This window comes from Myiozetetes cayanensis, unplaced genomic scaffold (genome assembly GCF_022539395.1).
Source record: "Myiozetetes cayanensis isolate MyiCay16 unplaced genomic scaffold, myiCay2020 scf20-37, whole genome shotgun sequence".
NCBI lineage: Eukaryota > Metazoa > Chordata > Aves > Passeriformes > Tyrannidae > Myiozetetes > Myiozetetes cayanensis.
Window position 1 is genome coordinate 2,900,918 of NW_026087412.1, and position 18,393 is coordinate 2,919,310.

Genomic DNA, 18,393 nt, shown 5'->3' on the forward strand with positions numbered 1-18,393 from the left:
AGGATTTTACAAAATCAGGACTTACAAACTTCAAGTCTAAAAGCCTATCACCAAATATTTTTATTGTACTGTACAATTATGGATTGTTATACACAGACTAATAAAATGAGACACAAAAATAAGACACTCTCACTTCTTTCCTTATTCACATTTCTACCAGCAATTTGGCCTCATAAATACATGAGACAGGTTAACATTTAAGCAGAATAATATTAAGAATAATATTAAGCCATAGCCTCTCCTCTGTTATATTCATCAGTCCCATGACACACTGAGTAAGAGTTCTAACTACCTCAAGTATAAATAGAATTAAAATGGCAATTTGAAAGAAAAGAGATGGTGACTCACAACCAGTAAGAGAAGAACATGATGGGGATTCAAACCGATGTACAGGCTCGTCTCCTCCTAATTCTGGGTAACTTTCGACAGCGGGATTGGTTTGCTTATTTATAAATATTTTTAAGTCCACCCAACATTTGCTAAGAGTGCTGTACTGGCACTAAACTTAGGAAGAGATTGTTCTGCCTCCTTCTGATCCAACACTCCTTTGCTGATGGGAGCCTCAGCCCCAGCCTTACCTTTGCAGTGTCTGTGCAGCACATCTAATGCAGCAATGAGGAACTCGTGTGCATCTTGTTGCTCGTACCCTGCTAAATGCCGTGCGTGAGTCCATACCAGGTGCAATAACCTATATGGAATGTGAGGAGATCGGTGCCCAGAGTAAAACTGCTCAAAGCAAAGAGAAGGACATGACTGTTAACAACTCACACAGCCTCAGTGCATTTAATTATTCAAAAGTCAAAAGAGCGCGATTAAGTCCAATCGATTTAAACCGTTTAATTCTGGTGGCCTTAGTAATAAAACAGGGAGACAGCTCTTTGTCATGGACTGCTGGAGGAGTGAGCTCAGGACAGAGCACCTCAGTTTTCTCCCTCGGAATTCCATCATTCTGTGATGGATTAGCCAGGAAAACGTGGGGGTGCAGGGAGTGGGACAGACAGACACAACCATCGCTCAAAAATTGCTTATTGATACCACTGGCTTTTATTAAAATAGCCTGGGGTGGGGGAAGAAATTAAAAATCCTGCAGCTGCAAAGGATTAGCAATTTCATTCATAAATTACGTGAATGAAACGCCCCCCAACAAATAAGACGAACACTGAAGATGAGAAAATTAGATGCCAACTGTCAGCCAGCCCCTGGTCCGTGGAAACTTTGCATCCAGAGGCTGTGCACTGTCCATTTTTTTATGGAAAAACTTCCAAGAAGAACAGCAGCCTCCTGCCAGGACTGGCCTTTCACTGTATGGCTGCAGCAGCACAAGACTTTAGAAATAACTTCCCTGAGCCAGCTGTTTGCAGAGCTGAAGGCACCCCTTCAGACACCTATTCCCAAAGCCAGCTGCTGTCACCGCTCCGGGTGACACCGGCAGGGTGTCACTGCCTGGGATCTGCTCCTGGACCAGCTCCTGCATCTGCTCCTTCATCTGCTCCAGTCAAAATCTGATGAGCTGGCTCCAGCAGTGACTGAAATTGCCCCAGGTGATTTTGCCAGGAGCACATTAGAGAATGCACAGACAAATTATCCAGTCAGCAAAACCCGTGATGTGACGCCCCACTGGTGAGTGGTGACACACAGCTGGGGAGGTAAATCAGTGCACAAGGGGAGGGCAGAGAACTACCTACAGACCATTTTTTCATTAAAAAAATAGCCAGATCCCAATTAAAAAAACCAAACCAACCCCAACCAAACAACCTGGCCCAAAAAACCCATGGTAAACAAACAGCCATGCTAAGGGTCTGTGTTTAACCTGGGTTGAGGTTCAGCCCTTCCTTTATTTCAGTACCACGACACCAGTTCCAAAAGCAAAGCAGGGATGCTTGTGGTGTCCCTGCAGGGAGTCAGGAAGGGCCCACAAGAGTTTATTCACTTGGCAGAATAACATTTTTAAGTCATTTTGCCTTCCCTCACCTCTGGGAAAGGTATTTGCCAGTAAATGCTGCCTGTAACACCACAGATCTGTTTTCCCAAGATCCCATCAAGTCGATGGTGGTTTATTCTCAGTTACTGTTCCCAAACAGAAGACAGTAAGTGGCAAATACACAGGACAAAAATAAGATTTAAACCTCCACCAGTACACAATTTCTCATCCTTAGTGGAAAAGGGAGTTCCCTTCCCCAGCCCTGAGTTTCTCCCTGCACAGTCTCTAGGCATTTTACAGAAGTGCAAACACAGGCACTGTGCTACAAACCCACTGAGAGAAATCAGACTGTGTTTAAGGGACAGGTTGGCAAAAGGCAGTACAATCTCTTCATCCAGTCCTCATATTTATAGGGTTTTCTATGTGGCTATAGTGCGTTTGCTCCCAAACAAATCTCCTCCTTGCAAGCAACGCTTTTTCCAAACAAGAAACTCCACCTCTGCAGCCAAACCCCACAAAATGCTTCTCTAAATACAAGGATCAATAGTTAACTCTGATGCCAACAAGAAGGACACCGAGGGACTGGAGCAGGAGCGTGGTAATTGAAATCTGCTGACGCAGCTGCTGCTCAACATAATTCAGGGAACTGCAGCAATAAAACTTCCCTGTTCTGTCACTCCTCACAATTAGTCCCAGAGCTCTCTGGTCATTTTAACCACCAGCACTCCGTGTAATTACTCCACTGCAGACATGAGACCTGCCAGCAGATTTTACATTCTCTGGTGCTTCAGCAGGATGAGAGGTAACAAGAAGCTTTATCAAATTATTAACTGTTATCAGACAGATATGAGAAACCCACCTGGAAAAAACATGGGGTGGGGGAAAGCTTCACTGCTGCAATGAATGTAAAATGAAACAAAAGAATCTGAGCACATTCATCAGCAATATTTTAGCTGGAATGTATTGAAAAAAAAAAAATCCATCCCATCTCTGTCATTTCCTTGCTGCTGGGAAGAGCAGCCTATCAGAGCTGTTCCAATCCACAAAAAGGGAAAAAAGTCCACGTAAAGTCTTGTTCCATCACTGTTACACCAACCTCTTCAGTAAAGTGTGCAAATACAAATAATGATGCATTTGCAAGTCACATCTAAAACACTTCAGTGGCACAACTGTTCCAAATAATCCAAATATAATTTTTTTTGTTTAGATTTGTTTTCAATTCTGCAGTAGGGGTTTGTTTATATTGGAGAGAACTAGTTTGAGCAATTTGAAAGTGCTGGGTAATACACTGTTTATTTGCTGTTCCAGGAAAAAAAAAGGGGAGGGGTGTGTGGAAAAGCTAAACCAGGATTCAAAGCTTCTCTCTTCCACACAGCCCAAGTAACAGTAGTTTTGTTTTTCCACTTAAAACACTTGCTCTTGGGTTCTAAAAAGAAGAATCTATACGGGATTTAGAAGATTCTAAGCTTTGTAATTTGCATCATTGTTACCAAAAACACATAGGCACCAGTAAGGTTTTAAAACAAAAAACCCTATCGTACACATCTGTACTTCTTCTTCCTCCTCCTGCCAAAAACATGCACAGAAGTTTCCCAATTATGTGAATAAAGAGATAAATTTGATTTATCCTGCATATGTATCAACTAAACAGTCTCTGAGCTCTGTAATTAAGAATTTATAGGCAGAAATCCCGTACCAGGTTCCAGTCCAATTTGAGAAGTTAAAACCTCCTCTTGGAAACTGGTTCTCAATTAAGACTTTAAACATTCTGGCAATTTACAGGGGACGAGGGGAGTGGGTAACCCATGCACCTTTCAGAATAAGAGAACACCTTCTGGAGCTTTCCCAGGGAGGTTTCAAGGAGTTCACAAAACCAATTTTGCTTGCATGAACTCTGTATGTTCTACACTTACTTCAGAGAAAGGGTTTTACCAAATCAGCACAAACTCTGTATTTTCCATGACAAAATGCAAGGCCTCTGACTGTGTAAAAAACCTTTAACTACATTTTTTCCCTCTTGTACCTTTTTGTAACTTATTTTATAAATAAGCTGCTTCACCAGCACCGTCTTCAGATATCAAAGCCATAAATCATGTTATTAGTTTCCCTTTTTGTCCTCACTTCTCAACTCTTCCTGTAGTTGTGCTGTGCACTGTGATAGGCTCAGGAGGATGAGTAATGATGGGGAAAAAAGAAGGGTTTGTTCTCTCCACCTCAGAGTGGATGCACTGCATTCTGCCCTATTCCCAGATATTCTTGCTATTCCAATCACAGAGCACACAGAGATACAGATCTACTAATCCTACTTCCTGAGTGGTCATTTTGGAAAGGATTTAGATAAACCTTAGGGTGTAGGCCATCCCAAAATGAATTTTCACTGGTGGAGCAAAACCAAAACACAAATACCAGCAGGTAAAAAGGAGTGCACAAACCCTTTCAGCCCAATGGCTCAATGAAGGATTCTGTGTGTTCTATCTTCCCTCCATCCAGTTTCACCACTATCTGTTTTTCCCAAATCCTTCTCATTCCTTTTCTTATGCAGTGTAAGTCATGTCATGGTTCTATTGAGAAACAGGTTTCAAGTAGCACAAATGAGAATGTTAATTGATGCAGTCAGATAATTTGAAAACAAACAGAGGTCAATGTTTGGCAAATTTGCAAGAAAAGCCACCAGGAAAAAAACACCTCAGTCCTGAGAACCATCTGATCCTCCTTACCCACCACCAACCTCCTTCAAGGTGGAAGAAGTTTGTAGCTTCCTGTTTGTCACAGAGAAATCACTCAGCCTATATAATTACACGACCTTAAACACAAAAAAGAGGGACGAGCATTTTCTGTTTAAGAAGCAAAAGAGCAAAACTCGCTGATTTGGGTAGAGTAAAAGCTTTACTTAATGTTACTTTTTGTCCTGGAGAGCTCTCACTCAGGCACTCACCAGAGCCCCTGGCATTCCAATTGCCTAAGATCACACCTTCAGAAAAGAAGGGTGGAGGGGAGATGAAGTTAACCCTTGCCCTGGTTGTTTGTCCCTGGGTAAGATGCCTTGGGATAACCACACAGTTAATCCCAGTGGGAAAGCTCCGTAGAAACAAGACAGAACCTGAATGAAAGTTTCCCCGGTAATTCAATTACAAAGGAATTCTCAACCATAGCGCTGAGATCTCCCATGGTTCGCTTTGCTTCCCTCACACCTCAGCTCTGCAAAGGCAGCACAGGAATCTTCATCATAACTGCTGCAAAGGGCTGGGACACGAAAGGTCTGCTTCAAAAAAATGCAGGATTTTCATTTTAATTCTGAACGTAGAGAAATTAAAACTCACTGGGAACAGAATTTTACAACAGAGCCATAAACACAACAAGGTATTCACTGCTTGAGAGTTAAAATATACCAAGTTGGTTGTAGCTCCTAAAGCTTTGCTTGAGAGGACTAAGCTCTGAGTCACTTTTTGTGTCCTCCCACAGCACAGGGCTGCAGCATTTAACATGAAATAAGGGCTTATATTAGTGCTGTCTCCACACTCTGATATCACAGATATGGCTGTTCCCTCATCCATAGCCCCTCGTGTTGCACAACATTAATTATTGGAATTAATACAAGTGTAAGCATGAATTTCGACTGGGGAAAATGAAGGCTGAGCTTCCCAAAGTCCTGTGTGAAATTTAACTCGATTACAACTGAAACAAATGCAAATACTGCATTTAAGCCCCATTTTGGACAACAGCCTGTTCTTTGTTCCATGCTCACAGTAACAAAAGCCATCCTAGGCCATCAAGGGGGCTCCACACACCAAAATGGAAACAAAAATCATTACCTAGAGAGTCTTGATCTTTCCTCCAGCCCCTCAATCTGTAATGTAACACTCATTTCCCCTTTCCCAAGGGATTTTTTAGAAAGGCATGTGTGTAAACAGAGTGTGGTGATATTCATCAGCATGAGGCCTTATATCACTACTTGATGAAAGGATATCAAGATTATAATAGTTCCTTTTTTTTTTTTTAATAAGCAAATAGGTTTCCATATTAACAGTGGATAGAAACTGGTATTTCTATACCAGAACTGATTTTTTTTATCTTGGCATTGTGGTATTTCCCCATTTAACTGCACATCTGTTTTCAATAATCCTGCAGCTGCTACCTATTGGTCTGCCTGCCTTTTGTTTTTACCTCCTTTCCTGACAGACTCGGGAACAACTGAAAAACAGAACAAAAAATAAGATATAAAACATGCAACTCATGACTGATAAGCAGCGTGAAATGCTGCAAATTCCCTGTAGTGCTCAGTATGAGCAGAACAGAACTTTCTACTCGAACAGCTAAGGGGGGGGGGCTTTACCTTCCCCATGTGTGTTTAACTCACCTGCAGTGACCAAAAAAGAATCATCTCTGGTGAAAAAGGCACAGGAGTAAAAAAACAAATTGAAAATCACAGGATAAAGGTAAAGCTATTTTAGGTTTGTTTAGGTTGTTAGAACAAACTTCCATGACAGCACATACACAGAAAACCTGCTCTGTGTACAAACAGCTCCAGAATCCTAAATATTCCCTGACAGCACCTACTACAGCATTTGTTTTTTGGGTGTTTTTTTTTTTGGTTGATTTTATTTTTACTTACCAATAAAGCAGATTTATCACTGAGGGAAAGGCACAGGACTGAATCTGTTTGTTTTTAAAGACATTTTAAACCTAGAAGCCCACATGTGGGCCACAATCCTTACGTTGCTAATGTGGAATTAAGAGAGTTAATAAAGCTCTTGGACTATTTATTAAGGAAAAGCCCGTGCCTGTCTCATACAGCAGAGACCAGACCTACAGAAAAAGGCACATTGCAAAACCAGTCCCCTGGGTGGGAAAGGGAAAGGAGAGCAGCTTGTACAGGGAAGACACAAATTACAGCAACCCATTCACTTTTCTACCTCTCCTTCCTGGCCATTACTGGCTTTGCATGGAAGAGGTGACAGCAAAGATGTTTCTGCCTGTGAGAAAGCACTGAATCGAGATCTTTAAAATATTCATACAGACCTACATAATGCAGTGCCTTAAACCACAAGCCTATACACTACTGCTTTATTCTCACTCCCATTATCACCCACAGAGCCCGTGACATATTTTCCAGTTACAACTTGCACCTTTAATTAAAGCACACATTCGGCTTTAAGACTAAAGACTCGCAGATCAGTCTCAGAAGGGCAGGCAGGACTGTAATTATTTCCAAAACCACCTTTGCCTAAACAAGGGTGACTTCAGAATAGGTCATTAAAGGCCATTAGTTCCCTTTTCAGCAGCTGGGTATTATTGACAGTAGGGTCTCAATCTTTACTGCTCTGTTTTGCTGCACCTTGAGGGGAAACAGGGACTGGCATTCCCTTTATTATTTGCAAATAGAACACCCTTCCTGTCGGGGTAAGGAGAGGTGATGCTTTGTGGCAAACAACACTCACCTCCTGAAAGAGCGTAGACATTTCACAGACCAGACAAGAGCTGGGGCTTTGCATTTCACATTTGTGCCTGTCGGAGAGGAAGAAATCTCGCAGCAGTGGAGTGTGGGTAAGTGCCTGGACAATACAGTTCATAAAACATGTGTTCCCAAGATTGATTAGCCCTCGTAGACCTATAAAGACAGAAAGGGGGAGGGGATGCATAAGCATTATCGAGGCAACAAAATGGTGTATTTGCATTTTTATACAGTTTTCACAACACTGCCACAGCTTTGCTGTAGGTGCACAGCTCCAAGTACAGTTTTATGCTGGTTTAGGGAGGGTATTGGTTTTGTTGTACTCAAAGTCACGAGGAGCTGCAGAAGCTTTCTGAACTACATTAGGATTTGTTTCTTAAATTCTCAGAAAAAAAGGAACCTCCCAAGTACAACACCACCAATAGCATTATTTTGCAGTGGCAGTTTTGCCACACGTTACCAAAACATGTCCCTCCCTGAGCTGATACCGAAGTGCAATGACAACAGCTGGCAAGTCACTCCAGTAAGAAAGCAATACATTTAAATAAATCAATAAGTAAGTTTTCAGATGGTTGAAAAAGGCTTTCCCTCATGCAGGTCACGAAGCCAGAATAAGGTTTTTAAGACTATTATAATGCAATAATCATCTTTCTGTGACAGGCAGCAAAGGGAACAGCCCTGACAAACCCAGTCAGGCTGTGACATCCAATGCAGATTTAGATCTTTTTTATAATAAACCCCAAGACTGGAACAAAACAATCTCAAAAGAGAAAACTCTGAACAACACTAACTCCACACTCGCTTTAGGTAAATTAAACATTAATCTACAGCAGACATCAAAAAATTCAAGTTGGCATAAGAGGATTCATCACACCTTAAGTCAATGTTCAGTAATGCCCAGAGACGATTTCTTGTGCTTGGAAACCAAGATGCTTAAAGGAAAGCTCTTTTGTTGCACAACAGAAGAGAGGTTAGGAGTGGGGAAAGCTTTTCAGTCATTTGCAAAGTCTAAGTGAGAAGAAAAACATGCTCAAATCCTTGAGTATTCTTCCAAAATGTTAACACAATACCATACAGGAGTGCTAAACGAGAAGAGCATCAGGTGGACAAGAATCCTTATTTTTAATCAAAAACTTACTTTGAAATGAGATAAAATGCACCAACAGATACAATCCTGGTATTGATTTAAAATTAACACAGTCCTCTCCTGCAATATAAATAGGATTACTACAGAAACATTGAAAGAAAAAACAGGATTGCTTGATAGAGAATGAAGAATTTCCTTGTTCCAAGGAGGGGGAATGATCAGCTGGCAGTGCTGTGGCAATTAGAACTGGTGCAGTTCCCTTGCAGTACAGCAGATAGTGCTCAAAGGGCTCTTTAGCATCCTGCAGCAGGAGGAGGTGTGGTCCAGTTGCTAAGTTACCGAGGAGAATCAGCACTACATCAGCTTGAACCGCTCACCGAGCTGAAGGCACGGACACAGAGCACTCCTAAATTTTTTTTCCTGATCTAATACAGCATCAACCTCCTCCCAACAGCTTCCTGTTCCTTCTGTTTACTCTCAGGACAAAGTCTGTCATCACATAACAGTGACTTCTACTGGGCAGCAGCTTATTGCAATTATTTGCTTTATTGTCATGCTGGGAGGCAGTAAGTGTGTGCACAACATTAGCAGAGTGTTAAATAGTTAATTTGTTGGAGCAGCTTGAAATACGGTGTGAGGCTTCAGCTTGGTACACAATCCTATTTCAGTGCCCAGTCTGGTCTCTGCAAACAGCGTCACAACAGGAGGGTGTTCGTGCTGTGCAAGTGGAGAAATGTTTGCTTGGTACCTCTTGCCTACCTCTCTCCTGGTTGTTTTTTTTTTTTTTTTTGCCATTTAAAATTGACTGGTTTTATTTAAATCACAGGCTGTGCACACAGAAGGCTGGAAGGCTCCCTCACATGCAGGGTATTTTGGGAAGCAGAAGAGTCTCTCCCTATTTCTCCCTCTGGTTAGAACCAGATTTCAAAGTCAGCCTGCTCAGCATAGAAAACTAATGGAAAACCAGCAGTAAATCTAGACATTCACCCCAGAACTTTTCTTTTTGGTGGCTAATAGAGCAGTCACAAAAGCAAACACATAAAGGCAGCTTTTTGGAATCATTTATTAAGCATCATTTATTACATGCCTGTGGCTGGACCGTCTTTCCCTGTGACCACAAGAATCAAATCTTCCTCAAAGTTGCCACCAGAAGACAAGTTACAGGTGTCAGACTCAGAAGGCTCTTGGATTACTCCGCTTGCTTGGTGTCATTTTTCATGGATCTAAATGGAGTGATTCATGTGCTATGACTTCACTTGAGTGAACCGAGACAAAGCAACCTGCAAAACAGACAAGGCTGAAACGTGAACACCCCAAACCCTCATAAAAATCACTGAGTGCTGATTTGTAGCAAAACACAAGGACTTACTTGGTTGAAAAGGGAAAAAAGCAAAAGCAGCACTCATCAATCTTATCCTGGTGGGAGCAATGACTGCAGCTGCTACACTGTCTCAAACCGATGTTTGAAATTAAACAGGTATAAGGCACTGAACTACAGCCCAGGTACTGTGTAACTAATTGCAGCACATTGGAAAACATCAAAATGTGATGTACTTTAATCTACACAACTCAGAACAACACATCCCGCTGTGCTTAACTTTTATGGGGAAAAATCAGTTTTACTGGAAAGAAAACCAGCTAAAAATTTAAGCCTATCCAGCATTCTGGTCAACAATACATTAAGAATTTAAAAGATTTGTGCCTGCCACACCTATTCCCTGTCCATTAATAAAGCCTGGCAATGCTCATCTGCAATAGTCAAGCATTGCAACATGTGGGTCACATAAATTAACAGAAAAAAAGTGTGCCAAAACCTCACAGTTCACTTCTGCCAGCATCAACAGTGGTCTCCACCAGCATCTAATCAGTGGACAGTATTTGTAGAGAGGAGTGACTGCCTAAGGATTGCCAACAGGATCCAACCTCTAGTAATAATAAAGCTCTGGTATTTTGTCAAGTTCTGCTGTGCTTCATAGCATTATCTTTATTTCTGCTTCTCACAAACTGTTCCTGAAATGAGCAAAAGGAACCAGTGAGATTCTTAATATATTCTGCATGCAGATGTGTGTCCTTGCAGTAAGCAGTTAACAGAAAAGCAGTTTTACTTCTGAACCTTGCTGATGCAAACGTAAATATTGGAATAAATTAGTGCTGCTGTCAAGACAAAATTGCCATAATGTGGTATAACCATAAAAAAAGAAAATATCCTTTAATCATAACACATGGAGTACAACCACTGCTGTGGTCCTGTCACAAGCTGGGCTGGCAGGGTTTAAGCACACAAGCAAGAAATCTACTTCTGCAATGCCTTAGCACAGGGAAATCCACCTGGGAAATGCTTTGTACATTTAGTCTCAAGACTGGGTTCTAAGCAGCTGGCTCACCTTGGTCAGCTTCAGTTCTTCCATCTTCTTCCAGTAATGGTTCTGTTTTTCCCAGTGCTCAAAGCGACAGATCCGCAGGACTGGGTAACAAGGCTTGTTGGGACATGGGGAGATCCAGAACACTGGTTCTGCCAGTCCACCCACGCAGGAGAGATGAAAAATCCAAGACAAGATAAGAAAATTCCACTTCTCTGTGAAATGCAACTGTACAGCTATTAAAGGTGGGGAAGCAGGGAAATGAGAGGACCACACATGAATACAAAATACAGTAAACCCAATCCTGCCCTCTTGGGAGAGGGTTCTGTTTGTCTCTAAACCCAGGCTTTGTGCTGGGGTAGGAAAGGCACCAAACAAACCAGTCTGAACAAATGTTACCACACAGAAACCTGTGATTTACTTGAATGAAGGTTCTGGATGCAAGGACATTGGTCACTGCATAATTCACCTTGGTGAGACAATCAGGAGATCATTCAGATGCACTGAAGCACAGCCAGACTGAGATCCTTCATACATTAAGGACAGGTTGGCAACACCTTAGAGCAATTTTTGTCTCCTACCCTCAGTCCTCCCAGTCCCCCATCTGGTGTTGATGTTTCCCTGCAGCTCCATCAGACATTATCACAAGTCAGTGCAAGCTGAGGAAGAGCTCAGTGAAATATTTAGAGAGAGTTCAACATAACCCTTGCAAGCAAACAGTGTAGCAGAGCAATGATGGTTTCTGGAATAATTTTGGGTTTCCACCCTATGTTCATCCAGCAGGAATTGGCAACAGCATCTAAGAGCATCTTTCTGAAAATGTATTTCAAGAGAGGACTGCCCTACTTCCTAGCACCTAAAACTAAACCCAAATTCCCCCTCAGCTCTCAAGTTTCAGGTGCAGAACACACCACACACGACCAGAACGGATCTGTTACAAACACTGGCCCAGTCAGAACAACACACTTCTGTTCCACCTGCACGCCAGGAGCAGCAGCTTTGCTAATGGGGTTAGTGACAGCAATTATTCTGAAAAGATAATCCCTTTTGAAATAATAATGCAAAAATACTCATTTCAGAAAGCAGCAGTATGCAGATATGTGGAATTACAAGTCCACACAGGAAAATGCATCACTTTCTGTGGCACCAGTGATCACGTGAGATCAAAAAAACCCCAACCATGCAGTTTTGGGGAATTTATTTCCACACAACCTCAGCTGAGCATCCTTTCTCAGAGGCTAAAACCCACAGTAACTGCAGAAGTGGGAATACTCAGTTGCTGCATTAGAACAGTTTTTTTCAGAGATGTTTTTACAGAATACTTTCTACAAACTTCCTGATAACACACTGAGGTATGAAATTATTTTGACAACAGTTTAAGAAAAAGCTACAAAAACTTTTACCACAGCCAAATTAAATGAAAACATTCCAAACACGTGATCTTAAAAACTAACGGAACAATTCAACATATCTACCTCCAGCAAACACAAAATAGGCAATCTACCATAAAAATGAAAATGATCCAGGAGGAGGGGAGGAAAAACTCCTCACTAAACAGGAAAAGGGAGTAGGAAGGGAAAATAAATATGTGGCTTTGGAAGACTAGACTAAAACAATTCAGTTAAAGGAATGAAAAAGATGTGGTGAGATCCAGACACAGAAAAATAATGAATGTTCAAGTGTTCCAGGAGCCTCCACAACAGCAAACCCAGTAACAGCACGAAGGTGACAAGACCACCCCCCTAGAGCAGCGCTGAGCAACAAGATCAGGACACCAAGGATGCAGCTCCAGGATTCCTGCCACTGCAGCTCCTTGTTGCCCTGACCTTCTCTCATCTCCCAGGTTTAATCACCTCCATTTCCCACTGGAACCCCCTTCCCAAGCCCCCAGGGGCATCCTGCTCTGCCCTGCAGTGGATCAGCACAAGGAGGTTACAACTGCACTGCTTACACCACCCCCTTCCTTGGGATTTAAGGATCCCCAGCTGAGAGGCAACTGCTTGACAAAACGTCCTCCAAACTAATTCACTGATTCACATTGATAAATCAGGGAATCTTTTTTCAACAGCGTAGTTTGGGCAGCAACAGCAAGGAAGGGATTGAAATTAGGATGAACACTCAGGGTAATAATCTTTCCACTTTGAGTTACTGCTGAACCAGGTGAAAATGTGCTCAAGTTCCCCTGTGTTTATTCTTCTGACTTGACTCCTCTTCAGCTGTTCAGGGCTGCCAGGTCAGTCACTGCTGTTTCAATCACTGTAAATCCCTTCTGAAACAAACCACCTTTCCTGAGCTGTAGCTCCCACCCCCCAAGCTATTCCATCACCAACAGGCACAACCTGCAGAGTTTCCCTCACTCTTCTGCTCTTCCTGACTTTTAAGCAAAGTCACAAGTCAGAACAGAGTCCTAGAGTAGCATTTTTTAGCTTATAAGAAGAGATCTGTGATAAATTTTCAAATTTTCTGTATATCTTATATTCTATGTTTCTTATATATTAATATAAATCTTTCACTGTATCATTCCATTACCTAAAAATACTTCTTAAATATCATGTTTATGTGTTTACAGACCACTGAATCCTGAAGTTTTGGGAGGATGACAGGGGACATTGAATTTAGGTAATATTGTCATACAAATCTGGATTCCTTTTTCCCATTTTCACAAATACTTTCATTTGGCACTGACAGGAGCCAAATAAAAGCCAGCCCCTTCCATTCAGAAGCCCTGGTAATATGGAAAACACTGAGAACAGAACCAGCCAGCATAAGACTATGAGGAACAACTCCTGTAACAGAGAGAAAATAAATTATAGGACTATTTTAGACACACTGAATTATGCACTGCACCAAAAACTACAAGTTTAGCAACCCCTACGTAGCAGAAAGGCAATGACATCAGAAAGGGCTTTCTGGAAGGAAAAAAAAAAATCACAGAAAAATAAATATTTGCATTCTGAATGAAAACCCATGTTTAACTTTCCAATTTCAAGCATAAGGACTCTGGATCACTGAATTTTTTTTTCCATTACAACTCAAGTAACAGATTGCTCAACAGCAAAAAAATTTGCTTATGTGCACAAAAGGAAACTGTCCTGAAGTTTGTTTCCAGTTGCAATCCTGGAGTCCAGCTACAGAAGCTGCTACACAGGAGGGAAGAATATGGCACATATATAGCAAGATCATTAACTGGGGAAGGAAACAGAAAATATAGTCATTATTCCTCCTGTGTGTATCAGCAGCACCAGAAGAAAAGGACTATTTATATGGATGAATCATCAAACCCCAAAGTTCTCACTCTTGGTATGTCACTGCTGTGCAGAGTAAGTGGAATTCACCCTCATTACTGCCCTGTTTAACTATTAACAGAGCTTTACCCTGAGGCAAACACGGGTTGGTCAGTCCATCTGAAGAAATGACTCAGCACAATTCGCTTTAGAGCTGGTAAGTGACAACCCAAAGCAAAAAAAACAAACCACCAAAACAAACAAAAAAGGGGAAAGACAGTCCATGCACTGAATGCACACTGTAACCTTAACTAGATGATTGTTTTTCATAAGGTACTCACTCCTGACCAACAGTGGTTTTTGCTTTTCTAAAAGAGAGTTAATCCTCCACCCTTCAGATTTTAAAGTGGTTCAAAAAATTCCAAAACAATATGTCAGTTCATATTTCCCAGTTTTGCTGTCTGTAAGAAAAATCTCACTTTAAGTGTTTTGACTTAAATCCAACACTTAAAAGCATGTTCAAGTACTTTATTCAGGTTCACATGAAAACTTGAAGTCTTTTTTTTTTGGTAGTTTCTGGCGTATTTGTGTTCAACTGGGCAGTTCTGGAGTGACCTCAGCATTCATAGGAGACTTTCCAGATTTATCCTTTATGTTAAGATTGCCATTCAAAAGTCAATGATCTTGTTCTTTTTCTCCATTAAATTATTCATAAATCCATGAAAAGTTATCAGTAACCTACACACATTGGGTTGTCAGGATAAATGCAATAAAAGGATGTTTGTAGCAGTTCAGCAGCAGAGATGAACACATTTTCTAGATGTCTACGAGGAGGATCTAATTCATCCACACCACAGTGAAAACAACAGCACTTACTGAGACACCAGTGATGTTTTCCCAGCATTTAGTTTGTCCCCACCCCTCTTAGTTAACAGGGAATTGATTACAGTCACTATTTTTGTACAATAGCTCGGTGACATCACATGACATACACTTAGAGAAGGGACAAACCACATCAAGACAGTGCAAATGTAATTGGAAGACAAAGCAATAATTCAAGAGCAACTTGTTAAAGGGGAGAAACTATCTGAAATCAATTAAATTCAATAAAAACAATTGTGAAGTAGGAAACAAGAAAAATTAAGTGGACAAACACAAAATAAAGAGCAATGGCTACAGCAACTCAGCCTGGACAACTTAATCTTGAGCTGTGGTTCAGAGACAAACAGCATTTTGAAACTCAGTAGGAATGTGAGAAGGCCTGGAGGTCATTCTTCTGCTCTGGTGACAGGTAAACCTCAGCTGGATGATGTCTGGAATTGAGCACCCATTTTAAAAAGAAATCTGTGCAAACTGGGGAGAAATCAAGAACATGAATGAAAATTTGCATGGAGTTAATATTTGAGACTGGAGAAACAACTGAAGAAGCCACTGGTTGAGTTAATTAATTAAAACCAGATAATGCTGGTGAAGGAAGAGCCCGGCTGACAAATTTCAAGTATGTTACAGGCCACAGCAAAGAGGACTGTAATTAACTCTTGTGACCTACCAAAGCTATAATAAAAAAAGACAGAGCTCACAAGAAGTAAAATTTAATTAGATATTAAATATAATTGTCTCACAGTTAGAAAACATTGCAACAAGGGAGTTTGGGACTCCCAGTTGTTGGAGGGGTTCCAAAGGCAGCTCTGTGACCCTGACTCAGGAGAGGTGTGTGACACCCCTTCCACCTTTACACCCCGGGACTGCTCACACAATCAGACCAATATTACTGACCCAAACCACATGGACCACTCAGACAGGAGCAGGAAGGTCAGGACATTTCCATCTGATGCCAACTCCACAGTGAACCAGTTCACTTTGCCTGTCTGACAGAAAAAGCAGCCTCACCTTGAGGGGATGAGCTCATTGCTCGCACACAGCGATGACTCTCTGACCCTCTGAGCAGGTTCACACAGCTCACCACGGGTCAGGACAGATGGACAGTGACAGAACTGCAGGAACTCTCTCAAGAACAGCTACCCCTCCTCCCCTGGCCTGTAACAAACTCCCAGAGCAGGCAGGTACCCAAAAGCCACAGGTTGGGCAGTGAAGCAGGCGTGGCCCTAACGCCTCTATCCTCTGGAAAATAAAATTACCCACCCTGCTGTCCCTTCCGGAAGGGATGGAGAATAGGTAACAGCTGCTGCCACAATGAGGGCTGCTAATTCTTCTAAATGTCATTTTTAGGCTACATAAAGATGCTGTATGAGCTTTTGCATTTGTGGCTCAATGCACCCTCCACTCCATTGAGTAATGCAAGAAAGAGTCACAGGACAACGCTGAGAGATCGCCCAGATCTGGTATTTCAGTTCATTTCCTTGGTGTCATTTCACTTCATTTCCTTGGTGTCAAACCTGCCAGTGTGTGTCAAGAAAAATTTCAGTTTGCAGCTCTCAAGTGTGTTATGAATCAATTCTGGAGGAGCTCAGCAGGGCCCCTGTGTTGTGCTGCACCTTCAGTAAAAACCAACTGCGTAACACTGGACCAAGGGTTCAGCAGAGGAAATCCATGTTGGTAGTTTATTTAAACAAAGGATTTCTAGTAATGACACAGAAACAACCAGCAACAAATGGAAGAGAGACTCAAGAAAGGCTTATTTCTACCAGATTTAGGAGGAAAATGACATCTCTAAGCAATGAGTAGCAAAGGTGGCTTTACTAGAGATCCTTCCACAGAGCAACAGCTGAGCCTTTCCACACATCCTACTTGGACACGTATTGTTGGAAGAACCTCAGGGAAAGCGACATCCTTGGAGCAAAACAGATCAAACAAGTTACCCAGAGTATGATCAAACAGAAAAAAGTGTATCATTTTATACTATTACTGCACAGAGGAAACAAACCCCCGAGCCAGACGACGGCTCCTGAGTGTACAGAGTGTGCCAGACACACTAAGTACTCTCTATACTCTACTTCCAGCATGTACATCTTTGAGCCAATTCCCAAACTAATGATGCCAAAACAGGAGCCATTCCAAGCCCAGAGGAGTTTCCATTCTTTGCCTTAGGGCACAGCCCTTATGATTTCATTTACCTGGGAGTGCTGTGTGTGTGTTCAGTGATGTGCAAGCACCGTGTCCCCCTGATTCCTGCAGGAGTGCTGACCATTTAGGTTTATTTTTATATCTTTTTCTCCATGCTCAGAGCACTTCAAACAAGGCAAGTGATGTCCTGGAATGGTGTGGGCACGGTAAACCAGGCTGTGAGGTTACAGCTTCTCATTACTTTGCAGTGGCTGCACACTTGGGTTAAGACCAAGTACACAGATGAGGCAGGAGCACTTGATGTCCTTTAAGTTCTCCTCCTTCTGATTTGGTGGTAATTTGGCTCCTTTGTGCACACCCTCAGCCTGGTAAAATGAGTCAGTATTCCTAGAATATCTGGCAATACAAACAAACAAACCTCCTAAGGTTAATTTTTCATATGGCCCATGTAAATAGAGGATCTGTTTCAAGAAATACAAGGGACTACAAGTGTCTCTTCCCTCTGCATTCAAATCAAAAAACATGCTTCCAGAACAAAAGTTTGTTGAAATAACATACTGAAAAGTATGTTGAATCTTCTACTAAAATCACAGAAAACAGCTATAGAAGATCTTGAGAAGTTACCTGGTCTAACCCTCTACCTCAAAGTAAAATTAACACTACCTATATTATACCTGACAAATGTTTCCCTGAATTGTTCTTAAAACTCTTCAGCGATGAGATCCTGCAAAATCCCCTGATGTTCTTGCATTCTGAAGTGTTCCAGACTCATCTATGTAAACAAAGTAAGGCTGAGTTTAAGAACTGCAACAATATCAATACTGAACATACACAGACACAATAAAATCCACAGATAAGCTCCTCTACTCGTAGTGTCAGAGCTTCTGAATTACAATAAATAAAATATTTCAAAAAGCAATAGCTTTACAAAAGCTCCTAAAATGAGGGAGGAGACAACTTGCAGAAGATACCGGGGTATCACTGGTTTTTCTCTATGTGAATTTACTGTCTCCCACAGCAAGCTTAAGTTTAAAATAAATGTGGGGGAGAGGGAAAGGGGAGTTAAAGCAGGATCTCTGCACAGCGTAAGAATAATTTTCAACATTTTGGTAAGTCACCTCCCAAGAAAAGGACCCAGGAGTACTCTGCAAATAAAGGCCTTTTTCCTTCAAGAGTATGAAAAAGTGTCAGGTTTTATATCTGTAATTTCACATTTCAGCATTTTTACTGACCATCTGCATCGCTAAATGTTTTTCTCTCTCTCTCAAGTGTCTCAAGAAGAAACCAATGCAGCATGTTCTCAAACCCAGAGCTATACAGCATGT

The 18,393-nt window shown here is 41.6% G+C and overlaps 1 protein-coding gene across 2 annotated transcripts in view; it reads right to left on the reverse strand.

Moving 5' to 3' along the window:
- The window catches only part of USP22 (ubiquitin specific peptidase 22), a 95,842-nt gene that overhangs the window by 17,492 nt on the left and 59,957 nt on the right, over positions 1 to 18,393 (reverse strand). For both annotated transcript variants that reach the window (XM_050317556.1, XM_050317554.1), the window contains 2 exons: positions 7,360 to 7,529; positions 579 to 726 (listed from right to left, as the gene is read on the reverse strand). In XM_050317556.1, coding sequence (XP_050173513.1) covers positions 579 to 726; positions 7,360 to 7,529 — 318 coding nt within the window. The remainder of the gene's footprint in view (positions 1 to 578; positions 727 to 7,359; positions 7,530 to 18,393) is intronic.